The sequence below is a fragment of the Cupressus sempervirens genome, chromosome 9 (genome assembly GCF_028749045.1).
Source record: "Cupressus sempervirens isolate cs-2001-9-10 chromosome 9, ASM2874904v1, whole genome shotgun sequence".
Classification (NCBI taxonomy): domain Eukaryota; kingdom Viridiplantae; phylum Streptophyta; class Pinopsida; order Cupressales; family Cupressaceae; genus Cupressus; species Cupressus sempervirens.
The window spans coordinates 752,776,499-752,795,789 of record NC_143126.1 but is presented as its reverse complement, the minus strand read 5'-3'; the positions used below and the strand labels follow the sequence as shown (position 1 = coordinate 752,795,789).

Below are 19,291 nucleotides of genomic sequence, written 5' to 3'. Positions count from 1 at the left end.
CATAAAAATAACTATCCGGAAAAAATATTCCCCTTCTCTTCCTACATTACAATTTAAATCCAAAGCTATCTTGTAGCACTAGTCTACAGCAAAACAAAACAAAAAAATGGAACCCCCCTTTTTCCAATGGTTCTGTAACCTATTTATCTCCTCTATTGTTGTTGATCTGTTTCAATTTTTAGAAAAACTGATTCTTGAAACTTAACTATCTGACTCTTTCCTTTCATCTTCTTTTGATAGCTTTTCTTTGACTTTTATGACATTCAGCTTTTAAAGGTTTTTCACAAAATCAAATGTCATTTTAGCATATTTGGACAAGTGGGAAATGAGTAAATCAATCCATAATAATAATAATAATTTGCTGATGGGCGGATTTTTTTTGACAGTCAAATTGGGTCTTAGTGCGAGGGCCATAACTAATTACTGCACCGTTGGATTTCCTTCATTTTCGGATATGTTGTCACAATCCTAGTTTTCCACATTCTCACCGAAGCGATTTTGAAAATAATGTCTCGGTCAAAAGTTACAGATCACTGTTTAAGGGTCTATATAACTGTCAGAAAGTCTTATATTTTTCATTTTTGCTTGTATCAATTTGGTGGATTTATAATGCATTCCAACCATCTTCAAATCACTAGGCTCTTCATCATTATTTTGTATGCCATATTCAAGACCTGGACTTCTAAAAAAATGAATGTGGCTTTGAGTCTAAACCAGAACTTCAAGCTTTCTATCATGGATTTGGAGTGTTTGAAACTACATGCTGGAACTTTGAACTTGAAAACTGAACATCGATGGGCACTTTGAATATATGAACTTTGAGGTCTTGATCAATGATGGAGTCAATATAAACCTAAATGCCTGAAGCATTGAACTGTATTTCAATCTTGGCAATGTGAACCTTTGAGCTTGTTTATGCAAATCTATAGATGCTAAGTCTTCGAACATCAAAATTGAACTCATATTGGAAACTAGAATCTGCACTTCAACTTTGACAACCAATGAACTTGCAGGATGAACCTTTCTAAACCACATTGAGCTGCTTCGAACTACTTTGAACCAAGTTCGAAGTAGTTCAAAGAGGTTCAAGACCTAAAACTGAAAATTTAAAATGTAGGTCCATATGTGTACCAACAGGGGCTCGAACTGTGGGACTAATTTTAATACAGAATCAGAGAACTCCAACAATCTCTGGAAAAAGATAAGTGCCTTATCTATTGGGCAACAAAGTCAGCAAGAAGAGAAAATCAGGAGTTGCTTGCAGAGAGGGCGGAGGGAAGCAGGGCAAAGCATACCAACAAAAGACCTAAACTACTAGCAAGCACGAAGCTTGCACATTATTCAAACTACCACTATGCACGCCAAAACATATTTACAATATTTACAAAGGTAGGAAGAGAACCTTCCATGAAACCAGCAGAAAGAAGAATTCATGTAAATCCATTTACCGACTAGGAGAAGTAGGAACCTTTCCGAAGAAGTAGGTTGTGCCTTAGTGGAGCAACTCCAAACCATTGTCTACCAAAAACCTCTTCAATACTAGACCTCAAGGTAAATGCATGCATAAAAATGTTCACCGACCACCTCTTCCCAAACAACCAAATCATGCCATACACTTGTACTCTTTCTTGGTCTTTTTGCACATCTTCTTTTAAATGGTTCCCAATTTCAAGCTGAAAGAGATGATGTCTAGAAATACCATCAAGGGAGGTTACATTCTCTTTGAAATAAATGTTCCTAAGATTATCATTTTTTACATAACCCCCAATATAATGACATATTTCAGCAAAGCAAGATGTTTCATTAAGCACAAAATCTGCCCTTACAGGAATACTTACTTCACTTTGTGAAAAAAACACATCACCATTGTGCCCACCAAGCATCCCATCTACTTCATTTATCAAACTGTCTTCGTGTTCAAACCCGTTTCTACATTGTGGAGTTTTCCCAGCAAGGTCATCTTTTCTGATAGCTAATCTTTCTTGTGACTGTGACATCTCATGTTCATGGTTATTTTTCTGTTTCATCTCAACATTCACATTGTAAAAAGAACTTTCAGAATGAGATAAATCTTTATCATCAGCATATGTCATCTTACTATCAACACAAGTTCCAAAAGGAGAATATGTTATGGCTTCATTATCACGAATGATAGATTCTTTAATTTGTTGATTACATATTTCAGAATGCAAAGAATCATCATTATTCATTCTTTCAATGAGACTAAAAGTCTTATGCTTCTGAATACTATTTTGGAAATCTTTATTATTTGGACCACTTGAATCTAGATGACATTCCATACCTATGGATTTGAGAGATCTAGCCTCCGGGCTAAAAAAAGATTGTGGTAAAACCTTGTCATTTGAATTTACGAGCTCTTTAGCATTGTTTTTCTTCTTCTCACGTATTGACTATGGTATATGGGGTTTCTTCTTGATGAGAATAGCACCATAGAAAGACTTCAACCAACTCACTTGCTTTGTTATTTCTTTCGTAACATCTTTGATGGTTTTATCTTTGAAAGGTGGGATAAAGATGAAGATATTTGAGGTATCTTCATTCCTTGCTAGAACCCAATCTTTTAATATTTCTTGATATAAACTGAAGGCCACTAGGTATCCTTCTTCAGTAGAGCCGCCAACCTCCATCCTAGGGGAGGTACCTCGAATTCTGAAAATAAAATCACTGGACTCTTTAAAACCAAAGATTCTGAAAGTTTATAATAGAGTCGCCAATCTCCTGCATACAAAGATAATCACAAAACTAAGGAAACAAATGTTAGGCAATGATCTTCATTTCCTTCCCCAGTAGAGTCGCCAAAACTCTGTTAGTGAACAGATTGTCCTTCGAAGAAATATATACAAAATCGCTCTAAATGCCCAAGTAAGAAGACCAATCAGCACTAACACTTGGATAGGTTATTATTGGATTAATAACCTTCCTCTAAATTCTATCGAGCACAGCTCCTCGTATATGATATACAATGAATTAAATATGGATGCTTTTAACCAGAAAGCACGGAAGGTTTACAAACATCTATATGTAAGCACGATATAGATGCAAAGAAATTAACTAATTGAATGGAAACAAACAGCAAACGACACCAAGTTCGTTTGCCCAATCATTACGTTATAGAAGAAAAGCATAAATAAATATGAATGGTTCTTTCCAGATGTACGAATAACTAAGCCCAAAGTCTAAAGGTAATCGTAGCAACAATTTACATGTATCAAATCTGTATTCAGAGATAATCAAGATAACTCAAAGATTAACATTGATTAGAAAATCAGCGTGTGAACACAAAGTATTGATATACTAAATTCTCCTCCTCTAAACACAACAAAACAGCATAGACTTGCTGATTGACACACATAAAAATCACTATCCAGAAAAAATATTCCTTCCCTTCCTGCATTACAATTTAAATCCAAAGCTATCCTGTAGCACCCAGTTCACAACAAAGCAAAACAAAAAAATGGAACCCCCCTTTTTCCAATGTTTCTGGAGCCTATTTATCTCCTCTGCTGTTGTTGATCTTTTTCAATTTTTAGAAAAACTGATTTTTGAAACTTAACTGTCCGATTCTTTACTTGCATCTTCTTTTGATCGCTTTTCTTTGACTTTTATGACATTCAGCTTTTAAAGGTTTTTCACTAAATCAAACGTCATTTTAGCATATTTGGACAAGTGGGAAATGAATAAATCAGTCCATAATAATAATAATTTGCTGCTGGGCGGATTTTTTTTGACAGTCAAATTGGGTCTCGGTGCGGGGGCCGTAACTAATTATTGCACCGTTGGATTTCTTTCATTCTCGGATATGTTGTCACAATTCTAGTTTTCCACATTCTCACCGAAGTGATTTTGAAAATAATGTCTCAGTCAAAAGTTACAGGTCACTGTTTAAGTGTCTATATGACTGTCAGAAAATCAGAATTATAAAGTTGACAGCAAGACTCTTATATTTTTCATCTTTGCTTGTATCAATTTGGTGGATTTATAATGCATTCCAGCCATCTTCAAATCACTAGGCTCTTCATCATTATTTTGTATGCCATATTCAAGACCTGCACTTTTGAAACAATGAATGTGGCTTTGAGTCTAAACCAGAACTTCAAGCTTTCTGTCATGGATTTGGAGTGTTTGAAACTACACGCTGGAACTTTGAACTTGAAAACTGAACATTAGTGGGCACTTTGAACATATGAACTTTGAGGTCTTGATCAATGATGGAGTCAATATAAACCTGAATGCCCGAAGCATTGAACTATATTTCAAACTTGGCAATGTGAACCTTTGAGCTTGTTTATGCAAATCTGCAGATGCTGAGTCTTCAAACATCAAAATTGAACTCATATTGGAAACTAGGATCTGCACTTCAACTTTGACAACCAATGAGCCTGCAGGATGAACCTTTCTGAACCACTTTGAGCTGCTTTGAACTACTTTGAACCAGGTTCAAAGTAGTTCAAAGAGGTTCAAGACCTGAAACTAAAAATTTAAAATGTGGGTCCATATGTGTACCAACACCATGCACGTAACTCCTCTTGGATGGTATTATAACTTTAAAACAAGCATTGCTCAAAAAATAAAATTTAAAAAGCCGCTCAAGGATTGGCATTTTTTCCTTATATGCTCAACGGACATAATTAGTGACAGTAAATATTCAGCAACATACTCTAAGAGGTGTTATCCAAGGCCAGTAACCAACAATTGTAGCCTACAGTTTGGGGATTTAGACGCACCTACTTACACCAACAACTTGCCACGTCGTATTCTTTAATGCATTTCCTATTGCACTATCATGCTTATATAGCTCTTTAATCAAGCCAATTATGAATGATATTACTTAAATATATTTGAAAGCTCTGCTAGTTTGAATTAAATCCATGAATGTTTGATTTCTAAATGTTTTCATAAGAATTTCGACTTGATGGATTTTATGGCCAAACTCAAATGATTGAGAATGCATGCGATCTGTCTAGTGCGGAGTTGAAATATATGTTTCAATCTGCAATACGAATATCTCTCTCCAAATTTTAAACAATTTGAGAATGACACAAGTTGTACGCTCTTGTACAGAGGTGTAACATTGTATGCCTCTAACACAAGATGAAGTACCAATATAGTACGATAATGATATACTTGTAAGCCATGTTATTTCCTTAATATCAATGTAAGACCCTAGTTGGAAAGAGAACTTATTACTATAAAGAATTATTCATAAAAAATGGACAGTCACACCAAGGATCATCAAGGATGACCAAGCAAGTTCAAGATGAAAGGTGTAGGCTAAGAAGAATGCAATGTGGAATATCCCTGCAAGTCAAGAAGTGAAATTAGTGATTAATTAAGCAATAAAGAACACTTAAAGAACTAAATTTGTAAACCAAGTCAGCTCATGGTGAGCAATAGGGTATAGTTGTTACAAGCTAAAGTTGTCGTTGCACCAAAAGATTGACCTATCAATGACCGATACAATCACTAAACTTATAGAACACAAGAGGCAGTTAAGCCATGTCACAAATCCCAAAGGGAAACATTGGCGGTTAGTCCAACAATCCCCCCCGTCAGCATTACCCGAGGAGATTCGAACCTGTGACCAAGCTCTAATACCACTTGTTACAAGCTAGAGTTGTCGTTGCACCAAAAGATTGACGTGTCAATGACCGATACAACCACTAGACTTATAGAACATAGGAAGTGGTTAAGCCATGTCACGAATACCGAAGGGGAACGTTGGCGGTTAGTCCAACAATAGTCTTGTTGTCAAGTCAGGCGGTGGGTGATCGGGCACATAGTGTCCATGTAAATCAATGACTAAGGTAGGTTTAGTGGAAAATGTTGTTGTTGTGAGCACTAGAGGTCAGGATAGCTAACTATCGGATGGATGGGCTAACGGAAGGATTCCATGGTCTAGTCGGTTGTATAATTGACACTCTAACACCAGGATGCTCAAGTGGCAGGACAAGATGTGGTTCTTGTGCCTATCCCGTGCAGGGTAAGGCCATTCTCAGCTGAGAGTGAGAGGGGATACACTAGGTACATGGTTGGAGGTTAAGCCTTTGACAATGCTTCTTATCTCCTCCAAAGCCAAGACTTGCACAAGATAGTACAGGTTGCATTTCCTTATTCTAATATGGTTCGGACTTAGATTGGTATTTACTTTTCCTTTATACTTGATTTCAAGATCAGCTAGCTATATGTAAATATAGATATGCAGTTTCATTTATTCTTTCTAGCTATCTGAAGTGATAGTTTATGTTTCAGTTAGTTAATGATCTCTCTTTCGCACTGTTTATTTGTATTTGTAATCAAATAAAGTAAGTAATCATCATTTGTTAGTTAAGGCATTTCACAAGAATCAGTTAATCTTTTAAAACTGTTAACCCCATTCATGTGAACATGATTTATAGCCTATTTGATTGTTAAAATATAAGGGAACTTAAGGTTAGGAAAAATTGGATGTTACAATAAGCAAGAGCACAAGAAGCAAGGAGAGAACTCTCAATTTTATTTCATCACCATAGCAAAAGACCAGCAGTGAGGGCCTGTCATTTGATTCTTGGATTGAGCACTTGCATGATTTACAAAGAGCAATAAATTACATTGAGATTATATGAACAAGCACCACCTGAACTGAGTAGCACTGTGAACATGACTTCAAATTGTTTTATTGTACCATTTGTTGGAAGAGAAAAGAGGACTAACACCACTACTTATACATAGAAGCATTTTAGCTTTATAATCATTATAGGTGAACATTAAGAAACAAATTCACTTGGGAATTAAAAGAGAAGCAAATGGTGTCAAAAGCATTTATCCTTTCATCCATTAACATTTTCATTTAATGGGCACCTGTTATAAATAGCAAGGAAGTAGGAAATGTGAAAAGCATTTAAGAAAAGAAGCACCAATAGCATGAGGTTGGGCAACAATTTCTAGTGTTAAGAAGAATCATTATTTTGGGTAGCAAATTAAATTTTGCTTATCTCATTATCAGGGTTTGAATCTCTCGTTATAGTTGTAATAGGAAAGTGATTGTAGCATGAAAAAGTGTGTGTTTCAGAATCGCATAATTGTAGCAGCATGAACATAAGCAAATCCATGTCTGCAGCATTGACATGTAGAATTAATTGTAACATCATACAGTTGTATATATCTATGGATATCCAAATGATTTTAGAATATTGTTTATGCATGTATGTGGCCGCATAGCATATATAATGGAGGCTACAATAGATACAGTTAGATGGAATGTGCAAATTTCAGTTGTATGCAAATTGGACATGGTTCGCAATAGGTTACAAGTCTACTTATCATATGAAAGCAGTATATTATGAACATCATTGGCACCAAAAAAGAAGAGGCATGAACATTAACAATATCATGGATGTGCTTGGCATACAAACCATATTCATTCAGAACATTCTATATTTTATAACTCATTATTATTGTGTCAATGCAAATTTTTGCATACGAGATACGAAAAAGGGATAGCCATGTAAAAAGAAGTCATGTAAATTTAAGCAGGATAACATATTGCAAAATGTATGTTTCCACTATAACAATGAATTACAGTAAGAAAAATGGTTCTAATTTGAACATGGGGACCATCATAGCACGTGAATTGACATCGCAAGGAGGTCGTACATGTGCATTAAAAGTTGTAAATGTAGCTCAGTCTTTATTTACTTTTCATGGAGTGAGGAATAAGAGAATCTTGTCACTCCTCCCATTGGAAGTAGGGAGGCATAAACATAACTACCAATTGATGAAGCATCATTAAAATGTCGATAAGGGAGCTGGCAAGAGGTTACCACACATCATCACAGGGCCATGAATCAACACTATTAGAGGAAGAATCGTGATGGGGCTACAGAACAAATCTCATTTTCAAAGAATTAGAACAGCCAACTCTATTAAAGGAAAGTCTGTTCACCATTTTAAATGAGAAAGAATTGCTGCTGCTTTTCTTTAGTGGGAAGGAGAAACAAGCATAAATTTGAAGGATAATTTCTTTGGAATGTATAGATCCTTGCGATATTTCCAATAAATGAGGATTGCCTTACCTACTAATTTGGACATTTTGTTGGTAAAAGAACTTAAGTGAAAACATCACCTTGCTAGGGGAATGGAAGGTATGAGAAAGCCAATTTTGCAAAAAGATGCAAAGAAACAAAAGCAGAGGCGCTGGAAATTCAAAACAGCTAAGATTTTATGGGACCCAAAGACAAACTTAAAACGGAAAGAGTGATCCATTAGGATTGTAAAAGTAAAACAACCTTCTTAAGACTCTAAGAAGACATTAAAAATAACGAAGGCAGAAGAAACAAGTTGATGAGTAACAATATACTATATTAGCACTGAGGAAAGCCCACTAGTTACATCAGGTTGCCCCTTACATTACTGTCATGCAGCTTTTGCATATGCCATGACTCTTCCCTGTGTGACATTGCCTTTTCATATGTGTAAATTTGTGATGGTGATTCAATCCTGCAGTTTCTGGCATTTCCACTCATTTCAAATAGAAAATTCAATAACATTCAAAGTAAGGTATCTTCCTTGTTTAGGCAACTGGAAATCTTTTAGACTTCAAAGGGACATCTCCAGCAATGCATAAGAAGAGTCACGTAATAAGCAGCTAGAGGAAAGATTGAAAGTAATAATTGATTAAGTTGATGAATGTATAAGTGGGTAGTAGCCAGTAGTCAGTTGCTAATGTTTGATGTTTGGTGATTCAATCCTCCAGTTTCTGGCAGTTCCACTCATTTCAAATAGAAAATTCAATAACATTCAAAGTAAGCTATCTTCCCTGTTTCGGCAACTGGAAAGCTTTTAGAATTTGAAGGGGAATCTCCAAGAATGCATAAGAAGAATCACGAGAAGCAGCTAGAGGCAAGATTGAAAGGAATAATTAATTAAGTTGATGAATGTATAAGTGGGTAGTAGCCAGTAGTCAGTTGCTAATGTTTAATGTTCACTCAGTTGACAATAATCTTACAATCTTTCCTTAGCAGCATTAGGAAGAGTGGAGACATTAAAAAGCATGAGATGTGCTCCTTAGATCTCTTTGTATTGTGTGTATTGATAAAGAAATGCAGTCAAGCTGTGCAATTGGCACTCTTAACTGGTTTTCCCCACACTGAGGGTTGCAGGTACAAAATTGTGTTATATGGTTCGCGTCGATTCTCTTTAGCTACTTGTGAATTTCAAGCTTAATTACTCATCAAATGTTTAATTAACACTGTAAGACCATTTAAATTCAAAGCTAGTTCATGAGCTACTTCAACTAGTAGCACCATGCATAAAACAAATCGGCAATACTCTCTCCTAAATAGGATTTAAGATGAAAATGTACAAATAATGAATGAATGTAGAGAAAGATCCAGAAGTGGTCAGTTACATGGTAGGAGAGTGGAGAGGAGGCAAGTAAGATATTGAATGCTACATATTATGAACTCCATTTTTTATTGTATTACAGGCCTTAGTAAGCACTGGATAGCTTGATGACTGAAACACATGACCATCTAACTATTTTTGTCTGATCAACAGGCAATGTAACTGTATTTAAATTGTAATGAAAAAAATTATGACTATTCCAGAGTTCAATCAAGGGAAAATATGAAGAGCAAGAAACATAACCACAGTTTTCCCGCCCACATTATTGAGTTAATCAAGGAATAACCAATACCAACCGGGTTTAATGGATAGCCAAGAACATTTACTGCAACCTGATTTTCTGTTCCCACCTTGTATCTTGGATGATGGTATTTACATGTAGCGCCGAATTTGCAACTTCCTGTCTTTAAGAAAAACTGCCAGTACACATCTATTAATTAAAAATAGGCATATTTTGAGAATGACATCTGACAACTACAAATGAGTAAATTCATAAGACTCGACTTGGTAGAAAATTGACTGACACAAAACTTGAATTGGGACTGGGTCATTTTATACACCTGAACATACAAAACATGACAACTAATTAAATCACACCAGCTACATGATCAATACAAGGTAAAAATCTACAGCCAAGAAAGATCACTTCCTAAACAAATATGTGTTATGATTCATGAAACATTGTGAATTGGGTATTGAAAACATTGTTGACTTTTACATAATCGAAAAACCTCTTACCGGACATGGTGTCTAAAATACATCAATAAAGAATTAGAAGAACCAAAAGACTCATTCATAACATACCATTTTTGCTGAAAAAATATGACAAAGCAATTATTTTATTTTGCCTCAAATGTGAGCAAATTATTACCTGACATTCTGGCTGACCAGGGCGTTCAGGATATTCTTCCCCTTTGTTTTTTACAGCTAGAGCACCCTGATATTTAACATTGTGGTTAATATAGGTATTACCATTAAACACATTCATCCCCATTTTCCTAACAACTGAAAAATAGCATTCATTTTAAAAGGAGACCCATATTTAGTCTATCCTTAGCAAATTTTATTGTTTGTTTCATTATGAAGCATGAAGCTCTATTAGTTATCCATTATAAGAAACCTTTTTACCACTGGTTCTATAAATATTCTGAGATCTATGTGTTGATGATCCAAATGGTTCCTTATGATTCCCAAGGATACACAAATGAACATTGAAAGCTTACTGCTTGGGCTAAAAACTAAGCTAAACGTTTGGGTGGACATTACAACCAAAAATCCTAAGCAATTTGGTCTAACTGACAAGGGTACATACGAACTCCTCTACGTTTCAAGCTCCACAAGATTTGGGAGGGTACTCCCTTACGATATCTAATTGAAATGACAAAAGTAAATGGCAAACAAAGACTAAAGCTCTAATGGCATATAATAAACTCAATTATTTGCCACTTCCTTCTATTATAGTAGATTTTTAAATTACAATCTAAAGGAGTATTTAGTAAAGAATTCCAAATGGTGCTTCTTACATTAAGCTCAACACCCTTAAGAACAGTATGCCTGTTATGAAACTATAAATTGCATTAAAGAATATATTTATCAAAACAAGCTTTGATAAATTATTCCTTAAGACCAGCAGTATGTTCATCCCTGGGCAAATGAAAATAGTGTAAATCACTCTCTTAGACAGCTTATCAACTCCAAATGAGACGGCCAATGCTTTCCATACAGATTCTTGAACAATCCATTAATAATCCACCACAACCCATATATTATGTTAAAACTTTAAAAAAATTACATATACTACTAACAAACCAGAAAATGTGAACTCTAAGATGTACTAAATCTCCTAAAAATACAATGTCAATAGTGAGCACTGAAAACTATCATGTATTACTTTCAACATAAATTTCACAATTTTCAAAGAATAAAACTCCAGCAAGGGTGTGCTATTTTGACATGTAGAATAAGTTCTGGATAAAAAAACACTGACGAAGATACTAATTACATGGAAAATAAACCCATGCTTATAGCAAGAGAACAAAGCTAATCTCATTTGGATGATTAACAATTGTCTTACTTTTATCATATTTCAAATTGGTCTGTTCTTTTCTTGTTCATAGAATTTGTTGCTAAAAACTATCTAGGAACTGGTACAAACAAAGCAAATGCTGAGTCCCTCCTCAAAGAGAAAACTTGAAACTAGCAGTAATTTGTTTGTTTATATTATTCAATTCTAGTTAAATGCCTACTTGATTTGATTTGGCAACCATTTTGGCAATTAGTTGAAAACTCCCTTGCCTTTCTGATTTTTTTATATGCAGGAGACCTATTTAATTCTCCTAAGTTCTATTTGCCTTTGGCTATCTTGGTACTATTAGATGCCATGTGTATGTCCTATTACCAGTATCAGTCAATAAGGGAAAGATGGCTGTTGTCACTTTCCCCTGCTTTTGTGTTGTTCCAAGACAAGCCTGGAATGATCTGATATGTACCTATTGTCCAAAAAAGCTCATCTTATTTGCAGTTTGTTTTGAGAGACAAATATCAATGAGAATTTCATCATCCATCTAGTCACTGAAGACAAATTACAAGATCCAATTGCTTTTCAAATCAATCTGAAAAAGCATCAAGCAAGGGCATACCAAATTAGTGTTGGGAGGATGGTTGAAGCGGCAGTTCATACCAAAACCACAAACTCTGTTACGCATGTAAAAAGGACAATCACTCTGCCCTGGTCTCTCTGGATAAGGACCTGATCCTCTTTGCAAAGTATCATGAGATTGCATGCTCATTTGTCGCATTGCTTCTACAGAAATCAGATAACCAACAAGATTAGAATTCAGTACATTGGCCAATGCTAAGATTGATTTAGCAAATTGAAACTCTTCCACTAAACATAATTGCCCTTACCAACAGCATTTGTATTATTATGAACTAAAACCAAATGAACTTATTGATCAAATGAAAATCATATCAAACAGTTAACCCAAATGATATAAATCATGAAGTACAACCAACACCTGAATGAAACCAAGTCTGTCAAAATTTGTTACCATTACAATCCATAGAACTAAATTAAATTTCTCAAAATAAATAACCCAAATGACATTTATTCGAAGTTACAATTGTCACCCCAGCACAAACAAAAAGTGTTTAACAAAGCCCAAGTAATATTTTTAAAATATACTTGACTATGATTGAAAAGTAAATCTTAGAGATTAGATGATTTGTGAATGCAATACATCCCAGTGATACATTTTTGCATTGCATAATGGTGGTCAAATGGGTAGTCCCCCTTTAGTAACTACTATATACACCTTCAAAAGACTTTGATTAGTAAAGTATAATCTTAAACAATGGAATAGATCACATTTTGGAAATGTTTATGAGAGGAAGAATCAAGTACAAGAGGACTCAGGATTTGGATACCATCACCTTTAAAATTGAGGAATACATAATAGTGGTTATAGGGAATTGAGTGGTCCAATGAGGGGGACAAGAATACCTTCTTTCTCCGCGATTATGTCAAGGCAAGGAAAAAAGGGGACTTCATTTTGACCAAGGGGAGTTAACTGTAATCCTTTCATGAGTTGAGGAAGTTCACCATTTTTCCTCTCTTTTTCAAGAATGTAGCCCTCTAGCCCGGGAGGATGAGCAATTGATTCTAGATTGCAAAGATTTTCATATTACTGCAAATATGAATAAAATACTTATGAGTCTCATCTCTCTTAAAGAGATTGAGCAAGTGGTTTTCCAAATGAGGTAGGGTAAGATTCTTGGCCTAGATGGCTTCCTTCTTGAATTTTTTCAAGGATTTTGGGATATAATCTTTTACAAATAGTTCAAGAATCTCAAGCTAACAAGCAAATACTCAAAGCACTTAATACCAATGTCTTGGCATTGATTCCCAAAAAGCTGTTTTAACCAATTTCCTCTTTTTGCTCTCTACTTACAAGATCATTCCAAATTTGTTGTGGATCATCTAAAGTGAAATATGAATTTTCTCATCTTTCTAGAGCAAGAGGGCTTCATAAAGAGGTGTCTAAGGTCATTCACTCTATATCTTACTTCAAGGAGAAATTCATGTTTATCAAGCTAGATATGTCTATAGATTATGACATGGTTAAGTGGTCTTTTCTCAAAAACATTCTTTTGGCATTCTATTTCTACTCTAAATGGATAGAATAAGTGATGAGCTATGTGAGTTCTCCCTTTACTCTTTTTGTCAATGGTATCCCTTCCTCCCTTTTTGCTACTTCTAGAGGACAAGGACAAGGAGGTCCTTTATCCCCCTACCTTTTCATCCTCATGGTTGAATGATTGAGCAAATTTCTCAAGAACCAAAACACTAACGGTTACATTCATGGCTAGACAATTGATCAAAAATGGACCCCCAATCCCAGCTTCAATTTGTTGATGATACAAATATGTTGGGTGTTGCAAAGATTCAAGAAGTTATCAATCTACAAAAAGCTCTAGGAAGATTCTTGGGATCATTGGCCACCTTTACTCTCTTTTTTTCGTCTACTCCAACTTTTAGCCAAGTATTTCTGGTGGTTGGATGGTTTAATTAGTAGATTTCAAGAGCTCTATTGAGCTGGGTATTTCTTTAATCTAGCATTAGAAAAACTCGTGTTTTTGGATTGAGCTGGGTATTTCTTTGATCTAGCATTAGAAAGACTCGAGTTTTTGGCCAAAAGAGGCCCTCTCAAAGCCTAGGCCACCCTTCCTTCAATTATCATTAATTAGCTTTACTGTTCTCTTGAAGATGTGGATCTATTTGGATGGAACCAAGATCCTAGCAAAAATTATTCAATGTTCTTGGAATACTCGTCCCTTGAAATGAAAAATAAGGATTTTCCTTGGTGGACTAAAATTTGGAACGAATTCACATGGCCGAATTGCAACTTTCTCATTTCTCATGTTACTCATACTACTATCATGTTTGATTTTTGAACTAGCATGGGCCAGCCACATTCAACTAGCTTTCTCAAGTTGGATTGGAAGCTTGGTTCCACTTTCATCCTCCAACAGATTGGCTTGCATAATCATTAAATTTTCCACAGTCATTGAAATCTCATCTCACAAATATTTTAAAAGGCCATGGATTCCATTCAGAAGGCCATCAGTGCTAGGTGTTCTATTGATGAAGGACTGTCTCACTTGATCTTCATCTTTCAAATTGCCTGGAGCTTCATCTTAAAACTGTTTCCTCTTACTTTTCTCACCCTATCCTACAAGCTTCTAGTAAAATAAACAGGTCTCATAAATTGTCTCCCCACTTCGAATTTCTCTAAAAATAACAATATTGGTTCTTCACATAGTACTCCAATGGTTGCAAGGGTTAGACAGGTTGGTTAGGCTCAAGATGTGTCTATTCATTTTTGTTCTTTTTGCTTTGGCAATCAATACTGATAATTAGATGGAGGCTCCGACTATCCTATTGGCCCTAGTAAAAGCTTGTGAGATGGGATAGAAAAAAGTTATTTGTGGAAGAAACTCCTTAGACGTGGCTTCTCTTCTAACTTAAGATCTTTGAGTCCTCTTGACAACTGGCAATTCAGTTGACCGGATTCTTAGGCTTGCTCGTCAATTTGAAGTTGTTTCCTTTGTTTATATCCCCTTAAAAATGGAACTTGGTTGGGGATTGTCTTGCTAAGTGAACTTCTGAGGAAAAACCATAACCAAAATGTCTCTGAATGGAGTTATTTTTCTCCAAACAAAGCCTCACAGCTCCTCATTAAAAATAATCAAATCCTGATTTTCTCTTCTCTTCTCTGTTGTGGATCAGTCTAGTGATTGTTTATCTCTTTGCAGCTTTTGTACAGTCTTTCTGCTCGTGCTATGGTATTTCTTCACTTATATGGCTCCCCCTTTTGATCAGTAGTCAGGACTATGCTTATTTGATGGACTCCTTGGATTTCTCTTCAAGATATGATTTGGTGAAGCTGATCTAGAATTTCTTTCTTCTCACTTTGTTCATAGCTCCGACCATATGGAAATCATTATTTCTGTAACATAATTTAAATTTCTTTTTAATACAATTTTCCATTCGCATAAAAATTTAACAAAATAAAAAGAAGAATATTAGAAAAAGAAAACAGCAGCTAATTAATTTCCGTGAAGTGAAAAAAATAGCAAATCAAACTCATTAATATGCTAGATTTCTGCCACATGCTTATACAAAAACTAAAAGTGCCCATAACTAAGGATCAACAATTGTTCAGCAAATGTCCTCAGAATTTTTTTCATGACAATGCCGCTGGGCCTTGGTGATCAGTTGCAGATTGAAGGTGGCAAATCTGCGATCTTAAGTAATGCATTGCTTTCTGTACATGGAGAGCCTGTCTTGATGTTATATCAAATGGGTACTGATATTGTTACCCAGATTTTTGCAGGTCGGGCTTCCTAAACCTAGGTAGCTGAAGTTATATGTATTATCTGTATTGTCAGATAAGCTTGATGATTGCTTTACCATTACTAGCTAAATCATCATACATTTATTCCTTAGCTGCAAAATCCAAATGAAATTTAGAACTAGTATCTAGACAATCCCAAATCAAATTTACCACCTGCCACTATTACTATTTAACTTTTGGCGAAAGAATATAAAAATAGGCAATAAACACAGATGAAAAAGTTACATAACAATAAAACTGAGTTGCGGGTATTAGCACAGTGTGATGGTTCTTCCCACAAAGCTTCAGACCCTACTGGGGTGCTATTCTTGAGTCAAAAACCATAACAATAAGCTAACCCAAGTAAAAAAATGATAAAGAAGTTCCAACATATAACCCCCGCCTAAACACAGCTGAAGCTTCAAAAGGACAACTGATATAAAACCATAATTGCGAGCTAAGCGCGAAAGAAAAATGTTTGAAAATAACGGGCAACAGTCAAACCCACCTCAATTCTTCAAGTTATTAATATTATTGACAAGTTTAACGAAGAATCTAAAAACGGCTAAAACAAAATGAGAACTATTCGAAGATATGTTTTTAAAAATAATCAGTTATCTGGGATTAAACTCGAACCGATTGGTAAGAAGCTCCTATGGAGTGAGAAAACTAATCGATCAGACTCAAGATTTGGCAGGCTCAAGTGCAGCATTGCTTCTCCAGATTCAAAAGACCACTCATTTGTCAATAGACGCGAATCATTTCACTCATTAAAGTGAATCCACGTCTAAAAGGCCAAACAGGACGCCTTGAGTTATTTTTCAATTTGATTTCATTATTTATCTAGGAGCCTTGACGTAAAGAATGGTAAAGTCCAGTAAATTTGAACACAGAGCATTTTATTTGTTAGCATTAGTTCAATCCTAAAAGCCAAATCATGCTATTCTGTGAGGTACGTACTTCCATTAAACAGCTATAAAAGCCGGTAAATCCTTTCGTTTCATTTTTACTATTGTTCAATCCTAAAAACGAAAAATACCCGAATCTGACATCTACGAGCTAACCCCACTTGGATGATTTAACGCAAATCGCTATATTGTGATCTAAACCCAGGTGAAATCGTCTAAAAACAAGCCCAACCCAAATGACAACTTTCCCTAAATCGTAATTGAGATCAGAATTGTGTGGGAAACGGAAAAGGAATTGTCCATTTATTTCAACGATCGGCGAAAACCCAAAAGAGGTAAAACAAAAGAACGGTTTTGATCATCTAAACTCAACTGACAATCTAAGCCATCGATTAGCTTATGCTATCACAAAACGGAAAACTTGATCAATTTAACAATGAACAAAATTTCCTACCCTCAGATGTCGAAAACAACTAAACCCAGCTGAGAACTATTCACGGAATTGCTGATCAAATGCGCACGAATGAAAAACAAATACATAATAACCGTGATTACAGTCCTGTAGACCCAATCAGCTGAATCCACATGATATTGTTGCTAAATAAACATCTACAGCCGAATCAAAAAGTACGATTACCAGCAAAACCCACGTGAACGTTTCAAAATACATTACAATTCTGATCTAAACCCAAAATGGGATTAACTGAAAACAGCTTACAGCTTTAACTGAATCAAAAACAATCAAAGAAGTACGAGTAACAGCTATACTCACGTCAACATTCCAAAATACATTACAATTCTAATATAAGCCCAAATGGAATTAAGTGAAAACAGCTGGACCCAAACGAAAACCATTCCAGAATTCCAATTCTCGGTCAGACCCAGATAAAACTATCCAGCACTAACATCTCTCACTAAAGTAACACAAAAACACCAACTTTGATGAGCTAAATCCATCCGATTAATCAATTTCACCTATCAAGTACACTCAGGGCGACAAAAACACATTTTTTCCCGAAAAACTAGACAATGAGCACAAAATTTCATACCCTCAAGGCTGCTCTCTGGCTGCGAATTCCAATCAGAAGCAGTATCGATCCTCTGCATTGCAGAATTTACTCCATAATATTCCATCCAATCAACTCACGTCAACTCATTCAAACAATCAACAAAGCACAATCAAAATTTGAGCTTTCCAAAATCTTCCGGAAACTCATCGATGTCGATCAATCGATGGATGCATCAATCGTTAGACCGATTCACTCGTTGAATGTTATAAAAACCACAAAGAATATTAAAACGCAAAGATTTTATCGTTGTTTGGCAAAATTCTGTTCAAAACCCCGCAATTGAATTGTCCTTGCTTTCATACAGCAAAAAAAAATTGTTTATTGTTGTTTTATTTTGCTCTCAGGCCTTAAAATACCGCTTTAGTATTTTATTCCCGTATGAGCTTCCGACACGTAGTGGGAAAAGCCGCCAATGCGGACCCGACTGATACGGAAGCGGGTCCTCGAAACCGCTCTGGTTTTCGGAACGGATGCCAATTGCTGACAGACAGCTGTCCTCCCAATGCTTTGTCGGTATGCGTCGATGCATCGACGGTTCAGGATGGCTGATGAGATTTCAGTGGGACCTTCAAGGTTTGGCAGACGTTATGGAAGGGTGTTGTGGAATGAATACTGAGGACGCACTCCGAGGATTTTGCTAGTTTTTAATTCTTTATTTTCAAGTTTAGACATTGGTGTTGCATATTCTTTTTTCTTGGGGGATTTTTCAATCACAAAGTCATTACAAAGTCATCTTAGGATGTTCAATATAGGGGCACAAATCTTACTCTTAGGATGTTTGAAATGGGAGCACAAATCTTAGGTTGAACTTGTTCAACTAGGATTGAGAGACTTCATTCCACCAAATTTCCTACAAACTCTATTCTTCAATTATCAATTTTGATCATATCATCTCTTTTGTCTTACACTTAGCAAGACAATTTCTTGTTGGCTCTTTAAGAATCTTTTAACTTTAACAGAGGACAAAGGGTACATTGACACATATTATTCTTTGCCTTCAGTTTCACAAAAATATGGGAAATGAATGCATAAATGAAGGAGAAACTTTAATGAAGTTCACTTGATCAAGGAATCTAAGGGAACAAGTGTCACGTTTTTAATGTATTTTTCAAGTTTCTTTCAAATCCAATAGTTGTGCTCTTAAAGAGAGGTTACAAGTTCAAATCTTGCAAGGGGTAAGGTATGTATGTCGTGTTGTAGAGCAGTTATGTATCTTCTACAAGGAGTACGTGGTATTCTCATTTTACTATGAGTTATCAATGGATCCATAAACAAATTGCCCTATATCATTGAGCGTAGAAAGGTTCAATTCCATTTTAATGTTAGCTCTTCTATTCTGAATCTTTTAAAAGAAACTAGTTGTTCTATCAAGTTTTGCCTCCTCAAACAACTCATCTAGAATTTCCACTTTCAAATTGTTTTCATATCACATACAAATATTTTCATATGTTGTAACTCTATAATAAAGTGTCATTTAGTTTCAATCACCTTGTTGCAACAATACAAGTTCTTTCTT

At 35.5% G+C, this 19,291-nt stretch overlaps 1 protein-coding gene across 5 annotated transcripts in view; it reads right to left on the bottom strand.

Annotated features, from left to right (window-relative positions):
• Window positions 1–18,077, bottom strand: part of LOC149540869 (zinc finger CCCH domain-containing protein 12-like) — an 82,705-nt gene extending 64,628 nt beyond the window's left edge. For 2 of the 5 annotated variants that reach the window (XM_089801934.1, XM_089801938.1), the window contains exons 1-4: window positions 17,755–18,077; window positions 12,042–12,205; window positions 10,274–10,339; window positions 9,699–9,818 (exon numbers count right to left, since the gene is read on the bottom strand). In XM_089801934.1, coding sequence (XP_089658060.1) covers window positions 9,699–9,818; window positions 10,274–10,339; window positions 12,042–12,205; window positions 17,755–17,839 — 435 coding nt within the window. In that variant the 5' untranslated portion in view covers window positions 17,840–18,077. Of the gene's footprint in view, window positions 1–9,698; window positions 9,819–10,273; window positions 10,340–12,041; window positions 12,206–17,159; window positions 17,232–17,477 lie in introns of those variants that run through there. The other 3 variants (XM_089801935.1, XM_089801936.1, XM_089801937.1) reach the window with 3 other exon arrangements.
• Between the last annotated feature and the right edge of the window lie 1,214 nt (window positions 18,078–19,291).